A 26,752-nucleotide genomic window follows, 5' to 3' on the forward strand; every position below is an offset into this window, starting at 1 on the left:
ACTATGTTCTTGAGTCACAGAACAGATTCCCTGTGAAAATTAGTACTAGTATGTCGGCACGAGAGCAGTGGCCCAGCCCCACGTCCAAACACGCTAGTAAATGGAAGATGGTTTATTATTTACCTTTAGCAATATTAAAATAAGCACTGATTTTTTATATTAATATTTAAGGAGTAAAATGGCCTTTCAGGTTTTTTCCTCATTTTACCATATTATCACCTATCCACAAGTTGACTGCTGGGAACAACAACAATGCCAAGAATGGCATTCAAGTTTCTCATTTAATTGGAGCCATGGCAGAAGATGTGTGAAACCACTCTACTGCTGCCTTGCCAAGGCTTAGAGGGTTATTCCGCACATCCATTACTGCGAGCGGTGGCCTCCGGGAAAATGGCCGCTGCGGGCAGCGCATGCTGATTGAGAACTTGACAACGAGATCTCAGGTGCCAAGATCTCAATATGAGCATGCGCCGCCCCCTGCGGCCATTTTCCCGGAGGCCACCGCATCGCAGTAATGGATGTGCGGGGCAGCTCTGGGCATTCACAAAGTGCCGATGGAGCCCCCGCACCACAGAGGCACACATCAGAAAATCCTCTCATCCCAGCCTGCAGGAACGTGCCACTCTTGCCTCCTCCAGCAGCGACCCTGGGACTCCGCTTCACCGTAGCCATCACCCCCGGTAAGGCCTGTTTCACATTTCCGTTATTTTGACGGGAGGCAAATCCGCCAGAGCGGTTAAAAACGGATCCGCCTCCGTCATGGGCTAAACGGATGCTACAGGATCCGTGTTGTGTACGGATCCGCTGGAGGGGAAAAAATTAAAGGAACCGCGGCGAGAAAGAGAGATTTTTTTTTCTTTGCACGGCTGTTCCGGAATGCTACTCATGGGTTAAAAGCCCTGCTCCAGTGTATCTGCCAGGCATGCGCAATATAAATTAGCGGACCGTCGCTCGGAAAAAACGTTGCAGAGTCCATCTCAGCCGCCCGGGAGATGCTAAAAGTTTGACGAATCCGTCAAAAAACGGGTGGGACGGACGACCGTCAGTCAAGATCCCCCGCTAATGTAAGTCTATGGGGGGAAAAAAACGGATCCGCCCTTTTGGCAGATCCGTTTTTTTCGAAAATTGGCGGATTTTGACTGACGTCAAAAAACGGAAGTGTGAAATAGGCCAAAGCAATAAGACTCAGACTATAAGAGGCACCACAATTTTATTAAAAAGTTTTTCATATTTTTTTCCTAAAAATTTGGGGTGTGTCTTATAATCCACAAAATACAGTAGATACTATCTCTTACCCAAACAGGATAAGGTTATGTATAGTCAATGCTATATCCTTGCCTCATTTTTTACTATTTCTTCTTATCTTTGCTTGGTGTTTCTGTGCCAATTGTTTTACCTCTTTTCTAATACTCCCTTTTAGGGATTGTATAATGGTTTAATATTGAGTGCGCGCTCTCTTTGTTGCCACCATATACCCTATTACTATAAAGGGATTATTATCTCATACCACTGACCTTTTTTTTCGGGTTTCTTTATTTTTTTGGGTGGCTAGTCCTCTTCCTTTCTGAACAGGCAATTTGCATTGCTAGATAGGGGTAACAGTTCAAATGGCAGTATGGTGGCTCACTGGTTACCTCTGTAGTTTTGCAGAACTGGGGTCATGGGTTCAAATACCACCATGGTTAACACTGCAAGCAGTTTGTATGTTCTCCCCGTGTTTGCATGGATTTTGTCTGGGTTCTACGGTTTTCTCCCACAATCCAAATACACATTGAAAGGTAATTTAGATTGTGAGCCTCAATGGGGACAGTGATAATGATGTATATAAAGCCATAATTTCTTAGATCCCCATCATACACATTAGGTAGCTATTGCGCGCATTGTTTGGCCAAAAGCCATCTCTCCCAACTCCCCCATACAGAGGAATATTCGGCTCTGCATTTTGGTGTTGAAATGTGCAAGTAAAAGGACAACTTGGTGTTATCATTCCCCTCGTCAATACGGCATGCCAATCAATGTTGATGGGGTCAGACTGTGTAAGGACAAGGGCAAAGAAAAACCCATTTGTTACTTTTTTCACACAATTCCAGGAAGAATAACAAAGGAATAGCAAAACTGAGAGTTCTAAGAAAAGTTGCTCCATTAGTTTATCCTTTGGGAACTACAAGTTTTTACCTTAACAGGCATGATGGAAGAGCTATTAGCTCATCTTTAGTGTTGTAACGCATAAAACTATATAATTCACAGATAAGCACATACATATTTATGGTAAGTCCCAGAAGTAGAGACATTGGAGAGATTATGAGGACTCACACTTTTTGGACATCCCATGAAGCATCCTGAAGAACGCACTCATCAACCTCTCCCCAACCAGAAATGGATGATAACATGAAACACTAGCACATACTGTATGTAACCATAACAGTCAATGTAGAGAGGTGACATTAAAAAAAAAATGCCACCACATATCCTCCTAATAAAAATGTATGAAAGAGATCAGTGTTGTGAGTTCATTTTCCCCTTCATTACTGAGGCCCAAGGAACTCCCTCTTCTGGTAAAGAAAGGTGGTGAGCCTGATTATCAAACACCTGAGGCTGATGATGATGACTGGCTGAGTGGAGTTACTGACTGGATATAGGGCTGCCGACGCCCTTCTGCCCTGCGGGTGATTTCTCTGTGGGATCCTTGGAGACCAGTCTGAATTCCTGCTCCTCTAAAGCTAGGTTTGCTGCTCGGCCTTTTGCTTTGGTGCTTTGACTTGGTTTTGCTTTGTTTTTCTGGATTTCTGCCATTCCCTGCTGGGGTGTGCTGAATTCATTTAGCTCTGTCTTCTGAAAATACCTGAGTGCTGATTTAGTTTTTGAAGCCTAGCTGCTTCAGGGCCTTTTTCATATCAGCTTGTTGGCTTATGTCTTTGATAGGGTTTTGGCAGATTGCAGACAGCAGCCTTCCTGTCCTTTCCTATCTAGGTAGTTTTGGGCCCCGTCTTTGCTCAGTCTATCTTTCTGTCTATCTTTCTGTCTATCTTTCTGTCTGTGTTAGTATTTTCATCTTGCTTCACCGTCATTATATGTTGGGGGCTGCCTATTGCTTTGGGGTCTGCTCTGGGGCAGTTTAGATTTCCCCTTTCTTTCTTTAGGCCTATGTAATTCTCCGGCTGTGATCGAGGGGTCTAGGGCATCGTAGGAACCCCCCACGGCTACTGCTAGTTGTGTTGATAGGTTCAGGGGTCTGCAATCTGATAGTTGCCAACTTCTCTGGTTTTCTGGACTTAGCTTGTATTTCTGCTTTTGCCTCCTACGGTGACTCATTCATAACAGATCAGATTCTATATAATAGTGATTTAGAATGATGAAATCCACACAAAGTGCACAAGAGTATTACATGTTTTGCAAGGGAAATTACAGAAGCCAGATGTACATTTAAATATAATCAACAGGAAAGTTTCAAGCAAAAATAATCTGCATTATTTCACAATGCCGTGAAACTATAGAGGCTTAACCTTCCAAATGACCTTTGCATTCCATTCGGGATGGTAAAGGAACAGGGGGCATCTTTTTTTGAACATCTAAATGTCGCAGATATGTTGAAGGTGCAAAATAAAAAGTGCAAAAAATTCAAAATAAATATAATATACAATAAGCATTTAGAACAAAAATGTAAAAGGGCATCAAAATAAGTTACCAACATAAGAGCCCCGTTTATTTAGCCAGTGAAAGTTGGCATCCTATTGGCTCATTAAAGGAACGTGTAATGAGAAAATGAACTACAGGTATTGTTTATATCATGTTTATGTGTGAATTTTTTTCTATTTTAGGTAATGTATTATAAATAAACATTAGAAATATTTCAGTGTTCACACTGGGGCTTTTTAAGACTTCCTGCTTCAGGAAATCCACATATACATTAGCTGCAATGAACAGTGACCCTATATTTTGTACTGAAACATCTAATGAACGTGTGCAAAGGTCATTGTAAGGGAAGGGGAGCAGGGTGAGCTGTGATATCATCTATTGTGATTGGTGAAGCCTGTATTATCAGTGGTGTATAAGGTGTTAACTGTCAGTGTAGTCCTGCCTCTTATGATAAAGAGCCTGCTGAAAAATGTTCCTGAAAGTACAGGAAGTAAGAGTATAAAAAAGCCCCTGTCGCCAGGGTGAAAATTGCAATATTACTAATATTGTTATCTAATAAAGATCGGGAAAAAAATTGCCAAAAATATAAAAATAAAAACACTGTCTATTGTAAGTTACAGGATTGTGAGAATTTCTTGTTTGATCACATAGATCCTGTAGTTTTCATTTAAGGGTATGTGAACACGTTGAGTAAAATTTCTGCATGATTTGTGCATCTCTTGGCAGGAAAACCACAGCTACAAAAATGCCCTTATTGGGTGCGTTTTTGCTTGGCCTTTTTGACTAATTTGAGTGAAGTGAATGGTGAAAAACGCAGAGCAAAAACACAGAGAACTGACATGCTGCAGATTATTTCCTGCACCAAATCTGCAAGTTAAGAAAAGCTACGTGTGCATAACATTTCATGTTTCTCATTCTCTTTGCTGGGATCAAGATCACATCAGGTTTTTCTAGAAAATTTGCATGAAATGCACCAAATCTTCAATGTGTGCACAAGCCCTACTGTTTAATTCACAGTTTGGTGTTCTTGGTATTCACACAGTCAAAATTGTTGGTACCCCTTGTTTAATGACAGAAAAAACCACAATGGTCACAGAAATAATCTGACAAAAGTAATAAATCAAAAATCTATGAAAATGACCAAATGAAAACATTGCTTTTCAACCATGCTTCCACGGAATTTTTAAAAAATAAAACTTACGAAATAGACCTGGACAGAAATGATGATACCCCTGAAAATAATGTGACAAAAGGGACATGTTAAATCGCGATGTGTCTACAATCTTGGAATCAGTGAGTGGGCCTGTATAGAGTGATACAGATCCTCACTGTGCTGCTTGGTGACATGGTGTGCATCACACTCAACATGGACCTGTAATAATGGATTTATTATTACTTTAGTAAGATTTAAGTTATTTCTGTCACCATTGTGGGTTTTTCTGCCAACAATTTTGACCACGTGTGTAAACTTTGCGCTGTAGATTTCTAGTAACATTAGATACAAATGGATGGAAGCACTCACCTTCCACACACGATTCCACCTCTTCAAGGTTTCTTAGCGTTATCCTCATTAGACTGGAATTTAACATTAGTTCATTGCGGTGAAGGGGCCACATGTATCGGGGGGCAGGATTGACAAAGAAAATTCTTGTATCTCCAGTGGATACCTGGTTGTCACATATAGTGGGATCTCCGAATCCTCCAACCATCACTTTGTTGCCTCCATCCAGTAGGATCTCATTGGTTACAATTTCTCTGCCCTTTAGATATCGCCATACCCTAATCTAACAAAGAGATTAAAGAAGTTTAGTGTGAATGTAGACATCATATCCCCCTAACATCATATTATCAATGTATCAATTAGTCTTGCAAAATAATGATAATATACTGAGCAAAAATAATCCTGCTTTTGAGGAGCTCCAAAAAAGACAAATAGTGATGAGCGAGCATATTCGGATAAGGTATTATCCAAGCACACTTGTAATCTAATCAAGTATTTTCGGCATGGTAAAAAAAAATGCTCGAGTCACCACGGCTGCATGTCTCACGGTTGTTTAACAGCCACAACACTTGCAGGCATTGCCTATTTGTTAAGGAGTCCCTGCATGTGTTACGGCTGTCGAACAGCCGCGGCGACTCGAGCATTTTATGAGCACGCTGAAAATACTCAATTAGGATACGAGCATGCTCGGATAACACCTTGTCCGAGCACACTCGCTCATCACTAGTTGCTAACTTTCCGTAAGAGTCATACTGCTCAGCCTGACAGATTCTCAGTGAAAAAATTTTCATTTTCATACAATGGACAGTGCAGCACAGAGGCTATAGAAGGCAAACGGTGCAACATTTTTTATAAAACCTAACTGCAAAAATTTGTATTTAAAATACTGTGCAAAGCAGGTGGGGGGAAAATTCTGCCAAGTAAGAATGCTCTCAAAAACAGAACTTTTAATGGTTTCATTTTTGTCAATTAACAAAAAACGGAAAGTGAATGAACAAAAGAGAAATCTAAATCCCATCAATATTTGGTGTGACTGCTCTGTCTTAATCACTTATTCTAGGTACACTTATAGTTTCTGAAGTAACTCCGGAGGAAGTTGTTTAAACATCTTGGAGAATTAACTACAGATCTTCTGAAGATGTCGCTTGTCGAGATCCTTTTGTCTCATGCAATCTTAAGACTGGATGAGGTTGAGATCAGGGCTCTCTTGTCTGTGGGGGGGTCGTATTATCATTTCCACGACTCCTTGATCCTCTTTACACTGAAGATAGTTTCTTGGAGGTGTCTAGTCAATTCCAAATTTATTCTGCAGCAAGTCAACAGCCCCAAACATACAACCAATGTCAGTAAGGACTATCTTCAACGTAAAGAAAAAGTTTTCTTGGAAGTGATTTGGCCCCACAGAGCCCTGACCTCAATATCACCTAGTGTGCCTGGAATTACACAAAGAGACAAAAGGATTTGCACACGCAACATCAACAGAAAATCTGTGTTCTCCAAGATGTTTGGAGAAACCTCTTGGCTAAGTTCTGTCACGATATGTGACTGGCCCTGCGTGACGCGACCCAATGACCGGTTGGTCACCAAACAAGACAAAGAAGGGGGCACCGGGGACACAATTACAACGGTGGGCCCTGCTATAGGGAACTGGGAAAGGGACACCTCCTGCACTCTGCTGCGGCCGAGTCCTGGACTAACCTGACGTCAAGGATGTGGAGTCGGTAAGCCAAACCTGCGACTCCGACTCCTCAATTTCCCTTACACCGACTTCAACTCTGACATATATTGCTTATATTTAAGTGAAAAATTTATTGTAGTACAATGAACATCAGACATTTATTCATTTTTATGATACAATAATCAAGATATTTAGATAGAACATATTTACTTTGTACCCTTGTCTGTAGAGGAGCTTCACTGGTGCTGGAGTGCAGCACTGACTTATCTCAGCTAAAACAAAGCCTAGATCCTCAGGCTACATTCACACCATGGGCGTAGCCAGGATCAAACCTAGGGGGGGCAGAACCACATACTGTTCCGCAGAACCTCATACTGCACACCTCAGCTGCTGCAGAACCTCATACTGCACACCCCTACACTTGAAAATAAAGCCTGCACCTTAAGATGTGGTGATGAATGCAGTCTATTTATTCCAACTATCAATTGATGTTGATGTGTTACTGAAGACGAGCAATGCCTGTCCTTTTGGGCAGCTATGAGGTGTACCTGACTGGTGCTAAAAAAATAAAAATAAAGGAGTGTTAGTCTGTGTGCTACCCGGCTTTCATTCTTTTTGGTACAGATAAGATATGGATAGACAGATATGGATAAATGGATAGATAGATAGAGCATATTTCTAATCTGCTTTTGAAAACATTATCTATGAGCTCAAAAACCTTTCAAGTGATGCGGTTTTTTTAAAAAGCTGATCTGCTTTTGCAGCTGAAAAATGTATCCTCAAAAAACGCAGCAAAAACGCTGTGTGTGAATGTAGCCTTAGATCAGGAATAGAACAGCCATTTATAGGACACGAGCTGAAGGGGCCGGCGCTGCTCGGGGATAGTAACTACGGTTAGTTATGACAAATTATAATTATATATCTATCTGAGTGCAGAGCCCCGCCCAGTCCGCATAGCCACACTCACTATAATATCCCACATCATCCCTTCAGCCAGAGCTACCGGACTACTACCTCTATTATCCCACATCATCCCGTCAAAGCCACTGGACTACTACCCCCAATATCCCACATCATCCCATCTGCCAGAGCCATCGGACAACTACCACTAAGCCGCTGGACTACTACCCCTAATATCCCACATCATCCCGGCAGACAGAGCCACCGGACTACTACCCCTAATATCCCACATCATCCCATAAGCCAGAGCCACGGGGCTACTACCTCTAATATCCCACATCATCCCATCAGCCTGTCATCAGAACCAGAGCGCTGAGTGGAACGGTCCTAACTTCCATACCGGGGAACCCTTTAAGAGAGGCCTGGCGTCAGAACCAGAGCGCTGAGTGGATTTGTCCTGACTTCCATACAATGATCCCTTTAATAGAAACCTGGGGTGAGAATCAGAGCGCTGAGGGATTTACACTAACTTCCATACAGGAGATCCCTTTAAGAGAGCCTGGGGTCAGTACCAGAGCATTTGAAGGCAATTGCCCTGACTTCCATACCAGAGATCCCTTTCAGAAAGGCATGGGGTCAGTACCAAAGCGCAGTGTGGATTTGCCCTAACTTCCATACCAATAATAATAATAATTTTTATTTATATAATACCAATGATCCCTTTAAGAGACATTGGGGTCAGAACCACAGAGCTGAGTGGAACAGTCCTGACTTCCATTACGAGGATACCTTTAAGAGAGGCCTGGGGTCAGAACCAGAGCACTTAGTGGAATTGCGCTAACTTCCATACCAATGATCCCTTTAAGAGACGCCTGGGGTCAGAACCAGAGCGCTGAGGGATTGGCTCTGACTTCAATACCAATGATCCCTTTAAGAGGGAAGATGTGCCTATGGGGTGGAGGATGTGTGATGGGTATATGGGAACGGGAGGGGGATTCATTTCTGTCATGTGCTCGCTGCTACTTTCAGGGGGGCAGACAATGGCTGGGAGCTTATGTTCCCGGGGATGCTAGATTTCTCCCACCATGTCAGTGTCTGCTGAGGTGTTGTCAAGTGGGAAAACTTGCTCATAGCAACCAATCACAGCTCACCTCCTTTTAACCAGCTCTGGTGAAATGAGAGATGCTTAGTGATTGGTTGCTATGAGCAACAGTTTTCCTTGCAAGCAACCACAGCTCAGCTTCTTTTGAACAGCTCTGGTGAAATGAAAGATGCTTCGTGATTGGTTGGTGATACACACATACATTCAGTTTTATATATAGAGATTTCATAACTTTTCCACATTCCTATGAAAAAATATTCAGCACATTCTGCATTGAACTACTGTACCCAATTTATTATATATTTTAGGAGTTGGAGTCGGTCCATTTTATACCGACTCTGACTCCACGACTCCGACTCCACAGCCCTGCCTGATGTCCCACTACGGCTTCCTTCAAATAGTCGCCGAGCAGGATACCTTGTCCCTTACTTACCCTGCACCTATCCCTCACTATGGAATTGGTAAGTGCAGACACTGGTACCACCGCTGCACTAATAAAACACCAACTGGAGATACAACAGACAGGGTTAAACAAAACACCACTTAGCTTTCTCTGCTGCCAATGCACCGTGCAGCAGAGTAAGGCTCCTGAACTCCGCTTTCAGCAGAATCACCACTGCTCCACAAAGCTCCTCTCTTCAGAACCACCACTGCACCAGGTAGCTCCAGTCTTCACCACGGTTGGTATACAAAAAGGACCTGTCATACCTGTCATAACCAACAATCAGCTGATGCACCAGGTGACCTTATATAGGAAGGTGGGAGTGGTGGTTCTGCTGAAGAGAGGAGCTTTCTGGAGCAGTGGTGATTCTGCTGAAAGCTGAGTTCAGGAGCCTTACTCTGCTGCACGGTGCATTGGCAGCAGAGAAAGCTAAGTGTTGTTTTGTTTAACCCTCTCTGAATTGTGGGGGTCTGATTGTGGTGACACAGGGGGATACCTCTGTTGTAAGTTCCTTAAAGAGTTCACCATCTTGTGGAAAACGTGTGCATGGCAATAAACGTTCAGGTTCGGACCTGTGTGTGAACGAGTATGTATGGGTGTCCACCAAAAACATCCAGTGGAATTGTGCTGCTGGGGTCTGGAGTTCTCGGGTGATCGAACCGTATTAGGTCGCGCCACGCGGGCCAGTCACATGTCGTGACAAGTTACTTAAAAAACTGTGCAAGTGTACAGAGAAGAATTGATGTTAATTTAAAAGGTAAAGGCAGTCACCAAATATTGATGTGATCTAGAATTCTCTTTTGTTCATTCACTTTACATTCTGTTAATTCATAAAATAAACTATTAACAATTATATTTTTTAAACAATTCTTTGTGACAATTTGTTTCACACCTTCCTAAAACTGTAAGACAACAAATATAATTCCCCCAAAGATTGACAACGTATTTAAAGTATTTATGCATTATTTTTTATGAGGATAAAGTCATAAAGGATAACATTTGATTTGGCCTAAATATATACATATTTCTAAAGAGCACCAAATACAAATAAATCCTGTATTGATGGTAAGATCTTGTGGGTAAGACAATACTCAAACAAACAGAACAAACAAAAGCAGAAGAGTTTCCACCACGTCACAGCAACTCTACAGTCAGGGCAGGATTAACCCTTTCGCGCCTGAGCCTGTTTTTGCCTTCGTGACCAGGCCAATTTTTTCAATTCTGACCAGTGTCACTTTATGAGGCCATAACTCTAGAACGCTTCAACGGATCCTGCGGATTCTGACATTGTTTTCTCATGACATATTGTACTTCAGGATAGTGGTAAAATTTCTTAGATATGAACTGCGCTTATGTTAAAAAAATCGAAATTTGGCAAAAATTTTGAAAATTTTGCAATTTTCAAACTTTTAATTTTTATGCCCTTAAATCAGAGCGTGATATTGCACAAAATAGTTAATAAATAACATTTCCCACATGTCTACTTTACATCTGCACAATTTTGGAAACATAATTTTTTTTTTTTAGGAAGTTATAAGGGTTAAAAGTTGACCAGCGATTTCTCATTTTTACAACAAAATTTACAACACCATTTTTTTTAGGGACCACCTCACATTTGAAGTGAGTTTGGGGGGTCAATATGACAGAAAATACCCAAAAGTGACACCATTCTAAAAACTGCACCTCTCAATGTACTCAAAACCACATTCAAGAAGTTTATTAACCCTTCAGGTGTTTCACATGAATGAATGGAATGTGGAAGGAAAAAATAAACATTTAACTTTTTTTCACATTTTACTTCAGAACCATTTTTTTTATTTTCACAAGTGTAAAAACAGAAAATGAACCACAAAATTTTTTGTGCAATTTCTCCCAAATACGCCGATACCCCGTATGTGGGGCTAAACCACTGTTTGAGCACACGGCAGAGCTCAGAAAGGAAGGAGTGCCGTTTGACTTTTTCAATGCAGAATTGGCTGGAATTGAGATAGGACGCCATGTCGCATTTGGAGAGTCCCTAATGTGCCTAAACAGTGGAAACCCCCACAAGTGACCCCATTTTGGAAACTAGACCCCTTAAAGAACTTATCTAGATGTGTCGTGAGCACTTTGAACCCCCAAGTGCTTCACAGAAGTTTATAACGTAGAGCCATGAAAATAAAAAATCATTTTTGTTCCACAAACATGATCTTTTAGCCCCCAATTTTTTATTTTCACAAGGGTAACAGGAGAAATTGGACCCCAAAAGTTGTTGTCCAATTTGTCCTGAGTACACTGGTACCCCATATGTGGAAGAAAACTACTGTTTGGGCACACTGTGGGGATCGGAAGGGAAGTAGTGACGTTTTGGAATGCAGACTTTGATGGAATGGTCTGCGGGTGTCATGTCGCGTTTGCAGAGCCCCTGATGTGCCTAAACAGTGGAAATCCTCCACAAGTGACCCCTTTTTGGAAACTAGACCCCCCCAAGGAACTTATCTAGATGTGTGGTGAGCACTTTGAACCCCCAAGTGTTTCACTAAAGTTTATAATGTAGAGCCGTGAAAATAAAAAAATCATTTTTTTTCCACAAAAATGATCTTTTAGCTCCCAATTTTTATTTTCACAAGGGTAACAGGAGAAATTGGACCCTAAGAGTTGTTGTCCAATTTGTCCTGAGTACGCTGGTACCCCACATGTGGGGGGGACCACTGTTTGGGCACACGGTGGGGCTCGGAAGGGAAGTAGTGACGTTCTGGAATGCAGACTTTGATGGAATGGTCTGCGGGCGTCATATTGCATTTACAGAGCCCCTGATGTACCTAAACAGTGGAAACCCCCAATTCGAATTCCAACCCTAACCCCAACACACCCCTAACTCTAGCCCTAACCCTAGCCCTAGCCCTAACCCTAACCCTAGCCCTAACCCTAGACCTAACCCTAGACCTAGCCTCTAGCCTGCCTACCTGCTTTTTTTTTCTTTACTTTTTTTTTATTTTTGTGTTTTTTATTTTTTGTATTTTTGACTCATAGTAACGCCACTTCTCCTCTGATCTCACACTGGCAGATGATCAGAGGAGAAGCAGCGTTACTATGTGACAAGATCGCTGCCCGGCACATAGTAACGCCACTTCTCCTCTGATCTCACACTGACAGATGAGCAGAGGTGAAGCAGCGTTACTGTGTGACAAGATCGCTGCCTGACACAGCTGTGCCAGGCAGCGATCAGCTGTGCCAGGCAGCGATCTAGTCACACTGTAACGCTGCTTCACCTCTGCTCATCTGTCAGCATGAGCTCAGAGGAGGTCAGGAGAAGTCGCGTTATAATGAGGGAGATCGCCGGGAAACAAGCAGCTTTCCTCAGCGAGCTCTCTCATTGGCTGCTGTGACGCGACGTCATCAGGACCTGAACCAATCAGGTCTCGATGACGTCTGGGGTCCCAGCATGCATTGTGCACCGGGATCCCCGCGTTATAAGGTATGAGGGGGTCCCGGGGGGCACAAAACCGCCGACAGTAGATAAACGTCGGCGCTGCACAAAGCCCAGCAAGCGCCAACGTTTATCTACTGTGGGCGGTCGCGAAGAGGTTAAAGACTTCAGAATAGCAGCATATTTTGTACGATGTTAGTTGTGGGTGCATATGGTGGGAAAACCACAGTAAGGCTGGGTTCACATAGCGTTTACGCAGTCCGTTTAACGGATTGCGCTACACTGCCGAGATGAAACACATCCGTTAACGCTGTCATACGCTGCCATTACCGCGCATAGCTAACACATGTCATAAGCAGCATGCGTTAGCGATGTGCCGTCATTCTGTGATGGACCCTCGAACACGGTCTGCAGCATTCGGGGGTCTGTCACTGCTAGCGCAGATGGTGAGGCTGCGCTAGCACGATCGCATAACGTTAGGGAGTAGCATTAATGCAGTCCGTCAGCTCTATGCGTTGAACGGACTGCATTAACGCTATGTGAACCTGGCCTAATAAATTTTGGTAACTTTCTGACCACAGACCACTGCACTGTTTCCACACACAGCCAGGAACTGCTGCTAGTCCATTTTATTGGCAGGTCAGAGCAAAAATTACAAGACACAGCCCATTTATTACAATCAAGACCAAGTCAGTTTGGATAAATGCATCTGGCCTTCCCTCATTTCTAGGTCAAGGACATGGGATTGTGAAGTTCTGTCCTCTGAGGCTGCGAACATTTCTTATTTATAAAGTTATGCTTGGCGTTTGATTCAGACACAGCATACAGACTGAAGAAGAATTAAGTGGTGTCAGAAAACAGGCAAAAAACAATATAAATAATAAAGGACAATAACAGTGTATAAAGAACAAGGATAACAAAACTTTCAGACTGCTTATAAATGTTCTTTTTTTATTTTGTATGCCAATGACATATTTGACATCTAAAAGTAAAAACCTGAAAATCATTTGCAAATAAACTTGCGGAAAACTAATTGTGCATACAACTCCTATGTAGACCTTTGGATCGTCATAAGCACACACAGTAAAGAAATCTATAATATATTTTATTCTGCAGTTAAATATAAATCGGCAAAAAAAAGGGGAAAGGTTGCTTTAAAAGAATCTAGGGTGTGTGGAAAACCATACTGATCATCAGAATCTGCCCCTGCTCCAGCGTCATTGCATAGACAGTCTCAGCAGGGCTAAAAGTGATGACCAATCCTTAGACCCTGCAGCCAATCAGTTGCCTTAGTGGTCAAGGCACTGCTGATCGGGTCGTAAACATTTCCAGTTTAGCAATATTCTGATGGTATGTCTTGTTACTTTTTAGGTCTTGCTTCATCCCTACGAGCTTGTAAAATTTAGGGCAGGTGCAGATGGCTGTGGATTCTTTCATCCAAACCAACTATGCAAATGACACTCTGATCAAACTCTGATCAGAGTGTATGCATAGTGTGACCGATTCTCTCAGATGAGGAGATGGAGAACAAGAATTCTTCATCTCCATTGTGTCAGCACGTGGAAATCGGCCCGCACTCTGATGTCAAACAAATAAAGTCCGATTATTTCCAAACATTCACTGACTTGCATGGTCGGGTGCCACCCAAATATCGGATGCAAAGATTTTTTCATTGGATGGACTCTGTACGAGGAAAAAAAATGGACGTGTGAACAGTTACATAGACAAATATTGGTCTGGGTGCATTATGTTTTGTCACATCGCACTCGGAACGATAGTACAGTCATTTGCACGAGCCCTTAAATAGAGTTGATAACCCGTTTAACCCGATTAGTTGAATCCTATTTTTTTATTATTTTTAATGCACTGAGGGAATACAAACGAAGTGGATGCAAAATGTAATTGCCCTTTTAACTAAAGAACTTGCACTCAAGTATAAAAAAGTATTTCTGTACACTTAAGAAGTCAAGAGGATGGAAGATGAATGAATGTTATAAAGACATGGCTTTAAATCTCCTAAAGCAACATATGGCAATTAACCCACACTCCAGAATTACACTTCCCAGCAAATCTAAGGGGCCCGTCACACATAGCGACGCACCAGCGATCCCGACAATGATATTACCTTGTCAGGATCGCTGGTGTGTCGCTACATGATCGCTGGTGAGCTGCCAAACAGGCAGCTTCACCAGCGATCAGCACCAGCGACACATGGGTAACAAGCGACGCACATCGCTTAGTTACCAACTCGCTGGTGCAGGGAGCTGGTAACCAAGGTACACATCGGGTTTCTAAGCGGCGCGCAGCACTTAGAAACCCGATGTGTACCTTGGTTACCAGCTCCCTGCACCAGCGCGCTGGTAACTAATGTACACATGGGGTTTCTAAGTGCTAAGCGCCACTTAGAAGCCCGATGTGTACCTTAGTTACCAGCGCCAGCTCGCTGGTCTCCCGCCTGTCACACGCAGCGATACGTGCTGGCCAGCGGGAGACCAGCGATCAAAAAAATGTCCTGGCCATTCCAGGACGATCAGCGATACCCGGCAGGGGGGCCGGTCACTGAGAAGTGTCACACACAGCAATCTCACTGGTGAAATCGCTGTTGCGTCACAAAACTTGTAAAGGCCCTTTTACATTTAGCGATGCACCAGCGATCCGACCAGCGATCCGACCCGGTCAGGATCGCTGGTGCATCGCTAAATGATCGCTAGTGAGCTTTCATACAGAAAGATCTCACAGCGATGCAGCAGCGACGCAGCGCACGATACTTACCATTCACACACAGCGATCCTGCGTCCTCCCGCCCGCCTCCACGCGTCGCTGGATGTCACAGCAGGAAGTCTCAGCAGGAAGCGCCCGACGAGAAATGAAGCCGGACATTCTCGCGCGATCAGCGATGGACAGCTGGGGAGGCGGTCGCTGGTAAGTATCACACATAGCGATATCACTAGCAATATCGCTATAACGTCACAAAACCAGTGACGCTTTAGCGATATTGCTAGCGATATTGCTTAGTGTAAAACCCCCTTTACTCAGCAGCGATATCACTAGCGAGATCGCTGTGTGTGACGGGGGCTTTAGTTTAGGCAAATGTTGATTTTTAGATCCAAAATGGGTTTAGTACAAAACTCTTAAAAAAAACCAACAAAAAATTGAGGCACTATTAGACAGATCACAGTGTATTATACAAAAAAAAGGCGAGGTGGGGGTCACCAACTTTCTTCTATAAATGTTGGCAGATTTGACAAAAGATCACAGTGCTATTGCATACATCACTGAGCTAATGTTTGCACTCTGTAAATAGTATTTTGTGTTCTGTTCTCCTGGTATGAATGACCTCCACAGTGGGGGAAAACAACCTTTCACTAAATTATACTTTCTCAACTTTGGCATAAGACCTTGAAGAATACAACTGCCAAAAAAATAAACAAGGAAAAAATAAAGAAAAGGAAAGAAAAGGCTGTACTCTAAGGCCAGGTTCACATAGCATTAACACAGCCCGTTCAACGCATAGCGTTGATGGGCTGCGTTAACGCTATAGCATAACGAGATAAGCGTTATGCTATAATGCTAGCGCTGATGATTCATCAGAGCTAGCAGTGACGGAGCCTCAGACGCTGCAGCCCGCGTCCGAGGCCTCGTAAGTGAATGACGGCACATCGCAAACGCGTGCCGCTTTACGGCATGGGTCACGATGCGCCACATAATGGGGGTCAATGGCAGCGTTAATGGACTGTGTTACACCGCGTTATACCGGATCATGGGACAGATGGGGCATGATCATGGGACAGGATGGATATGATGGGGCAGATAGGGCAGGATCATGAGGCAGGATCATGGGACAGTTGGGGCAGGATGGGGAGATCATATGGGGTCAGGATATGAGAACATATGGCTGGAGCCAGGAATGAGACATATGGGGGCAAGGGTGGGGGATATCATTACCATAGGGGCTAATTAAGAGATATTACTGCAGTGATGTATTTATTTTATTTTTTGATGATACTGTTTTAAATGGGTGGGCGTCCTGTTACTGTACAGAGCAACACTGTTGTCTTTTTTTCTTAAGTAATGTGCTTTGGAAGCGGTGCTCTAGATAACTGTTATTTCCTGCAGAGACGAGCCCTGGCTGGAAGTGACGGCGGTCTGTGCTGGATGAAGATTAAAAGCGAAGATTAAGGACTTCACCTAGAGATGTCACTGGTTAGTCAGTGTTACCTGTTTACTGATATTATACACTGTATACAATATACAGCGGTCCTGTGTACAATGTCACCAGTGATCACTGTATTACCTTTACCTTATACACTATATACAGAGCTCCTGTGTATAATGTCACTGTGATCACTGTATTACCTATATACAGACACTGCATACTAAGTACAGCTCTCCTGTGTATAAAGGCACTTTTGTATTGAAGCATCAAATGAGCATGTGCAAATGTCATTTTGAAAGGAGGGGAAGCAGGGTCAGCTATGGCATCACCTATTTTGATTGGTGCATCATGTGTTATCACTTGTATATTGACATTCTACCTGTCATTACCTGGTATGATAATGAGACTACTGAAAAGACCTCTGAAAAGAACAGGATGCAGGAGCCTAAAATAGTCTCAGCAGCTAGTGTGAAAAATGCAATATTTCAAATTACTTTTTAAATACAAATTGTGATCTATAAAACAAATTGCCAAAATGAAAAAATAATTACTTTTTTTGTGTAAACTGTATAACAATGGGTCATTTCCTAATGAGACAATTGGTTTTCTATTTGGTTTTTGGCACAGCCAGACACTTTTCTAAAGCCATGACAGATAACAAACCAATGTGGTCCCCAAAGCTATGCCCGACTTTCTAGTTATGAAATGGTAAGTGAGCAATATGGTAGCAAGGATAAAATGGGATGATTTTTTAGGAGGGAGCTATTTGATGGGGGCACTCAAAAATCCTAATCTCAGCACATGACTGGTGTATGTCTTCTCAAGCGCTATAAAAGGTTGGTGGTGAATAGTGATGAGCGAAAGTACTGGGATAAGGTGTTATCCAAGCATGCTCTGGTGCTAACCGAGTGAATTTGGCGTGCTTGAAAAATATGTTCCAGTCCCCGCGGAAGCATGTCTCATGGCTGTTCGACAGGTGCAACACACATAGGAATTGCCTACCAAACAAGCAATCCGAACAGCCGCATGACATGAAGCCTTGGGGACACATTTTTCAAGGATGCCAAAGACACTCAGCATCCAGGTAAGCTCGAATAACAGCTTATCCCATCACTAGTGGGAAACTCTTTGGGTGGCCATAAGAGCAACATCTACTGAAGGACAAATTAAAGAATTCTCTTTGTTGGTAATTGTTTAATTTTTGTTTTTTAAAGCGTTTCTCCTAAAGTCAGTTTCCTCTATTGTACAGCTTGGCAATCAGGGTTGACTAAATTGGTGGAGTAGTCAAAACAGATGTCTGGTAGTGGGCCTAATTCCAGATGAAAATTTAGGATCTGTTTTTAAGATTATTTAGAAACGCTAGGCGCTAAATTTGCTAATTATAAAGGTAGCTATATGCCTTGAAAAGTTGTCATCCATTCACTGACTTGGCAGAGGCTTATCTTCCCCAGGAACTGTAAAGCGCTGCAGAATATGTTGGCGCTATATAAAGATTATTAGGAACAATAGGATCAGATATTCAAATCCAACATGCCCGATCCGTCTTTTCCCTGACATCAACTGTGAGGGTATAGTCTGGAAACCGCCAAACGCAAACAATTTTCCTCTTGTTCTGGGTCAGTTCTGTTTTTCAGTTTATTTGTACGGGATAATAAAATGATGCTCTAGGGGAAGAGTACGCAGCTGAAGAATAGGCACAAAAAGCATTTTCACCTTTTGTGACTCAGCATGATGAGTATCTGCACAGACATTCACAGTTTGTGCCATTTCCTCTCCTTGCCCTAATGCCCACAAGATACAGGGAGAGCTTGATAAAAGTTTATTTAACAGAGAATAACTACAAACCTACTTATAACCATTCATATATCATCTATTAGAATACTGTGGGGTATAAAATGAAAGGCTGAACTAGGCTTCTTTAGCTTTCACGAGACATTTAAGGCACAGGTGTCCTCCTATGATTTTGACAGGTACTCAAGGTCTGGAGGGAAGTGTAATCTTTGCTGCACCTATAGTTATGGCTCATTTGGATCAGCCAATAATAGGGAGACAAGCATTCTTAGAAATACCGGCTCCATATTGTCTGTCTAAAACCGGCATACACTCAACAAATGAGCAAAAAGCTCATGCATCAGGAGCAATCATTTTTAAGCTGGTTTAAAAATAATAGTTATTGCTAGCACATCCACCGACGAAAACAGGAAATTGTGCTGCAGAGTACACAATATTCGATGGGCAGAGAATGATTGTATTAATGACCATTCCATGCAGATAGACCATTTGTTGGCTGTGTCACCAAGCCATTGAATCACCAACTATAGGCTTGTATGTAGCCAATCAGCAGTTGTATAACAGACGCGGACAGCACATTGAAATGAGGCATTACTCCCATGATCAGTAGCTCTAAACAAAAATACACATTGATAAAGCTATATCTCCTCGGGGCTTACATATATGTCGTATTGGGTACTTGCGTACTTGCATATATATATTCTATTAATATTCATATTGTGACGTAATCAATTATACTGTGGCTTAGAAGAACTTGATATAAAAATATGCAAACTTCAACTTTATGATCTAAGTTCTGCCAAACAAAAGGTCCAACTACTAAACAGCAGTAGGTACTAGTACAAGTACAAGTCTGACCTGTGTGTCCTCTGCAGCTTCCTTGAGCTGCAGAAATTATGTAGCTCACAATAACTGAACATTTTGAGATAGTGATGAACAGAAGCTGTAATGCAGCACAGGTAGTCCTGTGGCCGAGACATGGGTACAGCAAATGGCTTATATCCAACTTCCATCCCGTACCTGTACTTGTAACATTGGCAGGTGCAGGTGCAGTATGTTCTAGAGAAACCTCTAGTGGTACCTGTGGGTCAGCCTCACATGCCAATAATGGGCAGCAAGATATTATCACTTCTGCAATGGTAATGAGCGGTTGCAATGATGTTACTACCCCATATACCTTCAGTTGCGTTCATGATCGGCAAGTGTCAGGTACACGTCCTATTCTAATGATGAGGATAAGTATACTATTCCTTCCAATTGCCAAGAAATGTGCACAAGTATTGGTAACATCATGGGAACCATGTTCTTCATCAATGCTGAAGTGCTGTAGAATAACTCTTAATGACTTATTGAACAAGCCTAAATCAATTCTTAAAAGGCTTGGTCCTCCATTGTGACTGCAAAATGATGCCAAATACCACACCCACAAGCGGGGATGAATGAGTTTGCTGGTAACACTTCACTCATTTCCGTTGCACGTTGCAGGACTTTCAGCGCCTTAGGTTCATACCTTCAAACCTTCTTTGTTCAACTAAGGAGTGCGTCAAACTAACTGATAAGGATGTAGCCTAAGATACATAACACATTACAGCTGCCTACCTAGAATTACCATAAAGGCAATCTGCTTCATTCAGTCTATTAACCTTTACTCTTCGATACATTTATCATTGTCTTTACTCTTAATTTTCTTTCACTTCCACTCTTAACTCTGGAATGTCAATTATCTGCTTAGTAAATGTTGTATTCTAACCACTCAGATGCAACATCTGACCACACACCACCAGAGTAAAAGACAAACCAGACCCATAATGAACATTATCACCAGCTGAACATAGTATTAGGATAACCAACGTCCCATGATGCCCCAACTCCACTGCAATAGCATCTAACCAATAGTGATATAACAGCAAGCGATAGCCATAGATATATGCATAAACTAATCTGTCATTCCTTATAAAAATTGTGAACACGGCTAACCACCTCCATTCACATTAGACTAAACTAAAGTTGACTGAACCCATCAATATCAGTGGGATTTTCTAACAGTCTAATGTGTATGAGGATTGTCCACCTTTCCCACAACAGTTGATGTTGGGTGAGTGAAGGATCATCATGTTGGAATTCCAATTTATTTATTTTTATTTTACTCATTTATATAGCGCCATTAATTCCATAGCGCTTTACAGACATTGACATCGCTGTCCCCAATGGGGATCACGATCTAAATTCCCTATCTTTGGAGTGAGATGAAACCGGAGTACCCGAGGAAACCCACACAAACACGGGGAGAACATAGACTCCTTGCAGATGTTGTCCTTGGTGAGATTTGAACCCAGGACCCCAGCGCTGCAAGACTGCAGTATTAACCACTGGTAGATCCTTTTAGCTCGCATCAAGGTAACTAACTTATAGAGCGAAGTGCTCATTCATAGAGGAAACAGGAAAGTGGACTCGGGGGAGATATCCGTCAGCTGAACAACTATTCACCCAACTGCTATCTTTTGTGGATGGGGACCTTTAGGCTATGACAGATGATTGCCATTAATTCTACCATAGCATTATTACAGGATAAGCGGTAATCTAATGTTTTCTTCAATGGGACACTCTACTAAAGTTGTCTGACATTTTGATGAGACACGTTAGAAGCCAATGTTCGTAGGTATCCATTGGCTGGAACATCTAATGATGCCCTGATGCATAACTTTAAACTTATTGACCTCCATGAAAAACCTGAACAGAGTCCCTGAACTACCAAATATATTTTTACAGTAATGGTATCAACAAGAAGCAGAGAGGATAATATTTGGGGCCCAGTTCAGGCTCTTCTTCACCGTATATTACAATCCTGCCCAGAGCAAATGGTCACAAAACTCACACAGAGAGTACAGTCCCAATGAAATGGGTGGCATTTCCAACGCCATACGGCCACTTCCAAACCAGGGATGTAAATCTATTACTCCTATGGCACTCTTGTTCTGGCATCAAGTTGAGGCCCTAATATAAAAACCTCACAGTTTTTTCACTTTCTGGCAATTCTCAGTTATTGAAAAGTGCAATAATCAGTTTTTTAAAAACACATAGAAAACTGTTTTAAAGGCCCAATTAGATGTAATGATAATTGGGAATGAGCAATCATCAGAATATTTATTTGCAAATAATCAGTTTATGTAAACATGTCGAGAGTCCATAGGTTGGTTAAGTGGGAGCTGCTTTCAAAGTAATTTACATCAGTTATGAGATTCAATATACCAGATATTCCACTTCAAAGATTTTTTTTAAGTTAACGCCTTTGCTTCTCTTCTTTGAAAAACTTGATGGCAGCCAAAACCCTTAATTCTGGTCTAATTTGTTCCCTAGCCTGGGACTCATTAGGATACTCAGCAGCCATTAAATCCTTTCAGATTTCCTATTGATTTGTCCCACATTAGTGACAAGAAGAAACTTGTTTGCTAGCAATAAATCTTTTTTTTTTTCTAGTTGCTAAAATCTTCAAAATGGCAAGCATGCACAGACACATTCCTTCATTGCTGCAATGGGTTAAGTCCGCTGTAATCTTTCAGACATGAGTTCTGCACTGATCAAGAATCTCAACTACAGTCTTAAAACTCAGAAAGGAAAAAAAATGCCGCCTGAGGCCAGCCTTGGGAATTCAATAACTGCAAGTGTTCGAAATACAAAGCTGCTGAAATAGATGTATTTACCAAATGGTCATTTTGTCTATAAAGTTCTGAAACCCTAATAACAGACTGTAGGCTGCATGGTGGGAAGATATGATGGACAGAAATCCTTTAAACTTAAATGTTCAGTCAGCTAAAAATATCAAAATTACACGCTTCTGTGTGGAATCACAACAGAAAACACATGTTCATGCTGCTGGTAAGTGCTCAGAGAGCTTATAAATGCTATTAAAGAGGCATGGAACAAGTATATGATTGTACGGTCAGACTTTTATCCTCAATGAATGGAAGAAGCTAAGCCGGGAGGGAAAGAGTTAAATGCAGATAGGTCTTAAAGGAGCGGCCAGGAGGTGAGGCCACCTTTGAACTATGGTATTTGGAAGCTATATGACAATACCAATCTTAAACTAAATATATCATAAACCAGAGCGGGTGAAATGATACAGCGTGACATATGGTACCGGTCATAATTCCACTAAAATATGATTCTTCTGTTAGATTCTTATCACTTCTCCAGACAAAACAATATTACATTTAGGTTATATTTTACCATCTTTCTTGTCTGTAGCCTGTTTCCTATTCCCTGCACCTGCTTGAGAAAACTTTTTTTTCTTGCCAAGTAACTACTGATAACAATGAAAAGGCCTTGGGGGGGTCAAAAGAAACTTTAGGTTTTCCCTATGTTCCCAGGACTAGGGAAATGATCTTAGTGCCGCCACATAATCATCAAAGACCATTCCTTCTGAGCCTCAGGCCACCATGTAAATTGAACCAAGGTCTGCCCGGTGGAAACAATGTAGAAAGTATTCACAATATCTGATACATTACATGGGAAGGCATCATGGTTAACTTCTTCACTGCTGTAACAAGGATGCCAGCAGGTTGGCAATGAGATTAGGATGGAGTTATTTCATTGTATCAATGGCAGACAAAGCAACAAGTGATTTATGACATTGTATACATATTTATACGTTCATATGTAACACATAATATATAGTGTAACATACTTGTGGACGGGCCGGTAACCATGTGCCCTTGTTTAATCGGTTAATGTGGCTGCTGTCACAGACAACTGGTGCACAGGCTACCGGCTTGCAGTCATGATGCTTTGTAATCTAATCGTTCAATGAAGCCATTTTACTAGTTTGGAGAAGTTTGAACTCCCTCGCCCCGATTTTACCTTGCAGGAGTAGGTGTGGTGCACAGGGTCCACATTTAGAATCTCCTCCACTGTCCCGGTGAGCACAATATTTGCCTCCTCTTCTCTCTTTTCCAACTCTCTCTCAGGACAATGTCCCTTGCTGTTCCCCAGAAGCGCAGCCACCAGTACTGCTAAAGTCCACAGAGGCATGGCTGAAGCCCTCCACCTTCTCCCCATGTCCAAAGGGAAGAGTGCATCCAAGGCAAAGGAGACCAGAGGAGGAAGAAAAGGTGAGGGCTGCTCACCAAAAAATGTCCACTGGTACAAGGGCTTCCCCCTGGCTCTGCTGCTGTAACAGCAAGGAAAACCTTTCCACTTAGAGAGAAAAGACAAACCCACTCAGGAGGAGGGGGAGGGGGAGGGAGGAGATATTAGTGCTACTCTGCAAAGGGAGTGATGTGAGGTCTTCTTCACAAGGGCTGAGGGGGATTTGCATGCAATCGGAATTGCTGATCAGCACAAGAGGGGGGTGTCAGTGGTGGCCCTGTTCTCCCTTCCAACTGGGTTTGATTCCGCTTTCCTTAACGTATAGCTCTTAGGGGAAAAGTATAGCAAAACGCCACCTCCAGGAAATGCGGCTCAAATCAGGTTAATGGATAATCGGGAGCACAACGTGATCTGCCTGTTAAAGGTACACATGCAACAATGCTGTTGCTGCAAGTGAAGTCTTTTCTGAATATGTTGGCTTAGATCCCAGCGCTCAGGGGACTGCATTGGGAGGAAGAATAGTGAGGAAGGGCAATCTGTATCTGCACTGCAGGCATGCATTCAATAGGGAGGATGCTGGATTTACAAGCATCGTTACTATTCAACTCTACAAAACAGAGTGCTTTTCTATAAATGTGTAAAATTAGAAACTGTGATCAGACTAAACATCTAATGATTGTATTGAGTCTATATTTTCTCTAATTTCCTCCCACATTCTAAAAACATACTTAGATTATTTGAATTATTTTGGCATGGTATTGGTCTTAAGGTGCCTAAACACATTAGATGACCGGCTGACCATCTAATGTGTAGCGGGCTTCTTGACTCTCTACTGGCAGATGTTGGGGAAAGAAGGATCAGGCACTGAAATTCCAAAGGCTTATGGTTTTATTTTCTGTAGAGATAATTCACTTGTTTAGGAAGTTTCTTTCTCCTCTCTCCCTGTTTAAAACACATGAAGATTTGGCCAAGGGGCTCATGTGTATGGCAGAGTATGGAGAGGTAGCTATCTGCTGAGCACATGTTATCTTATGTCTTCACAATCATCTCTCCTGACTCCCCCATACACAAGAACATTTGATGTTATATGTTCTCTATGGAGGAAAAAGTTTCTTCCAAGCTTCCCTGGCCATTTTAGGATAAGACCGAAAGATTGGGCATTTAAATTCTTATGAATTCGGCAGGAGGAGACAGTCAACTGATGTATATGTAGACCTGCCGACTCTCCCCTAACCGATGATTTTTGGACAGAGTTGGGAGGCCCCATACTCACTGTATGATCCTGACATCATCAAATGTTAATGGAGTCCTTTACTGTGTGCAAATGATGTGAAATAAACCATGGGAAATCCGATAACTGAGAGTCAGATCCCCCTTCCAGACTCTTAACTTTGCAAATAATAATAATGACGATAATGGTCATGATCATAATGACGAGAAACACCCATTGCTTAGAAGGGAAGCTTCAGTGTATTGATATTTCTTCCCATTAACTTTTTAGATTACCATAGTATTTTTCAATGAAGAATCTTTATGTGGGCACACATGCCCCATTGTGGATAATTACAATGATGACCTTTGAACCACAAAGTAAAATTTAGTAAAGGATCTACTACAGAGGAATGGACAAAACAGATGTAAGCAACAAGTTAATAGGTTTTACAAGTATACATAAAAGTGTTATAGGTTTGACTTACCAACAGGAGCGGCCATATGGATAATCAGCAATGCTGCTCTTATCTTATAATGAAGGCATTGGTCTGGATTCGACATGACAGTTTTTAAGCATTTCTCAGCCAAAAAAATGTCCTGCAAGTCAAAAACCTGAAAATTAGAGCGGTATAAAGAAATATGCCCCCTACTGGACATTACAGAAGGCAGCATAGAGATTAAGATAGAGCTATACTGCTCTAGGCAAGGGATGGAATCATATGGCCAGGAGGGCAGAGATCACCGCATGCAATACCGTACTTTTCTGGATGAAGAAATTAAGTGACAAATAGGAATGGACACCAAAAAAATTAAAGATTTTTATTTATGCCTAGATTTGGTATCTGTGTATCTCTAAGAGGAACAGACGTTATAGCCACAACCGAGCACCTACATATGAGGGGTCCAAATTCTTCAGGGACATGAAAGCAGAAATGTGGAGGCACCATGATGTAATCCTATTATATAGTGTAATCATTCTTTTTTATATATGAGATGTTTTCATAAATAGAAAAAAAATTCAGCACTCAAAATTTCAATGCAAAGTCAGACTTTTATTAACTTGTAGATGTGATGTTTCGACTCTATACCAATGAGCATTTCTAAAGCATGAAAAAAAGCTTATGTGTATAGCACCGAAACGTCCATCTCTGGGTTTATAAAAGTCAGAATTTGCATTGAAATTTGTAGTGCTGATTTTTTTGTGGATATATGTTGTAAAATTTTCTGGTAGCAAAAACAGAGGCCTGCACCCAACACACAGGGAGACTGGTGCCGATTTCATTTTTAGATAGATATTAGATACTGATAATGGACAGATAATAATTGCAAAATATTAGATTATAAATATATGGATGATAGGCAAATGATAGGAAAGATAATAGAAGAGATAGAAAACAGACAAAGATATTTTAAATTAGCATTGGATTTCACATATCCTTTAATTTGTAGACTTTTTGCCCAGGAGAGGTATGTTTCATAGAAATGGCTCTGATCCCGCCAGAGAAATGTACACCTAGTCGAGGCTGGTGGGCACACGTGAATTTGCCAATTTGTTTGTAAAGCACCTTCATTTTATAAGCATAGTCTATATAGCAGTAATGCAACTCACACTTCCCATACTCAACTATATATCTTAGAACATTCAGAGTGCTGCTGTATTCTTTCATTTGTAGATAGATCGTTAGATAGACAGACAGATAGAATATACTATAGAAAGACAACGGGAAGATAGTAGATGGAAACAAATATAAATTGATGATAAGCAAATAGATTACATATATTAGATACATAAATAGAACAGAGTTAGAAGATAGATAAAAAAATACAGAAAATAGATTAT

The 26,752-nt window shown here is 41.8% G+C and overlaps 1 protein-coding gene across 10 annotated transcripts in view; it reads right to left on the reverse strand.

Annotated features, from left to right (window-relative positions):
- AGRN (agrin) overlaps positions 1-23,935 on the reverse strand; it is a 719,629-nt gene extending 695,694 nt beyond the window's left edge. For 3 of the 10 annotated variants that reach the window (XM_073585333.1, XM_073585332.1, XM_073585329.1), the window contains exons 1-2: positions 23,473-23,935; positions 5,159-5,420 (exon numbers count right to left, since the gene is read on the reverse strand). In XM_073585333.1, the coding sequence (XP_073441434.1) occupies positions 5,159-5,420; positions 23,473-23,670 (460 nt within the window). In that variant the 5' untranslated portion in view covers positions 23,671-23,935. The remainder of the gene's footprint in view (positions 1-5,158; positions 5,421-23,472) is intronic. The other 7 variants (XM_073585336.1, XM_073585334.1, XM_073585335.1 and 4 more) reach the window with 4 other exon arrangements.
- Between the last annotated feature and the right edge of the window lie 2,817 nt (positions 23,936-26,752).

The sequence above is a fragment of the Dendrobates tinctorius genome, unplaced genomic scaffold (genome assembly GCF_039654945.1).
Source record: "Dendrobates tinctorius isolate UK_male_01 unplaced genomic scaffold, ASM3965494v1 ptg000086l, whole genome shotgun sequence".
NCBI classification, from domain to species: Eukaryota; Metazoa; Chordata; class Amphibia; order Anura; family Dendrobatidae; genus Dendrobates; species Dendrobates tinctorius.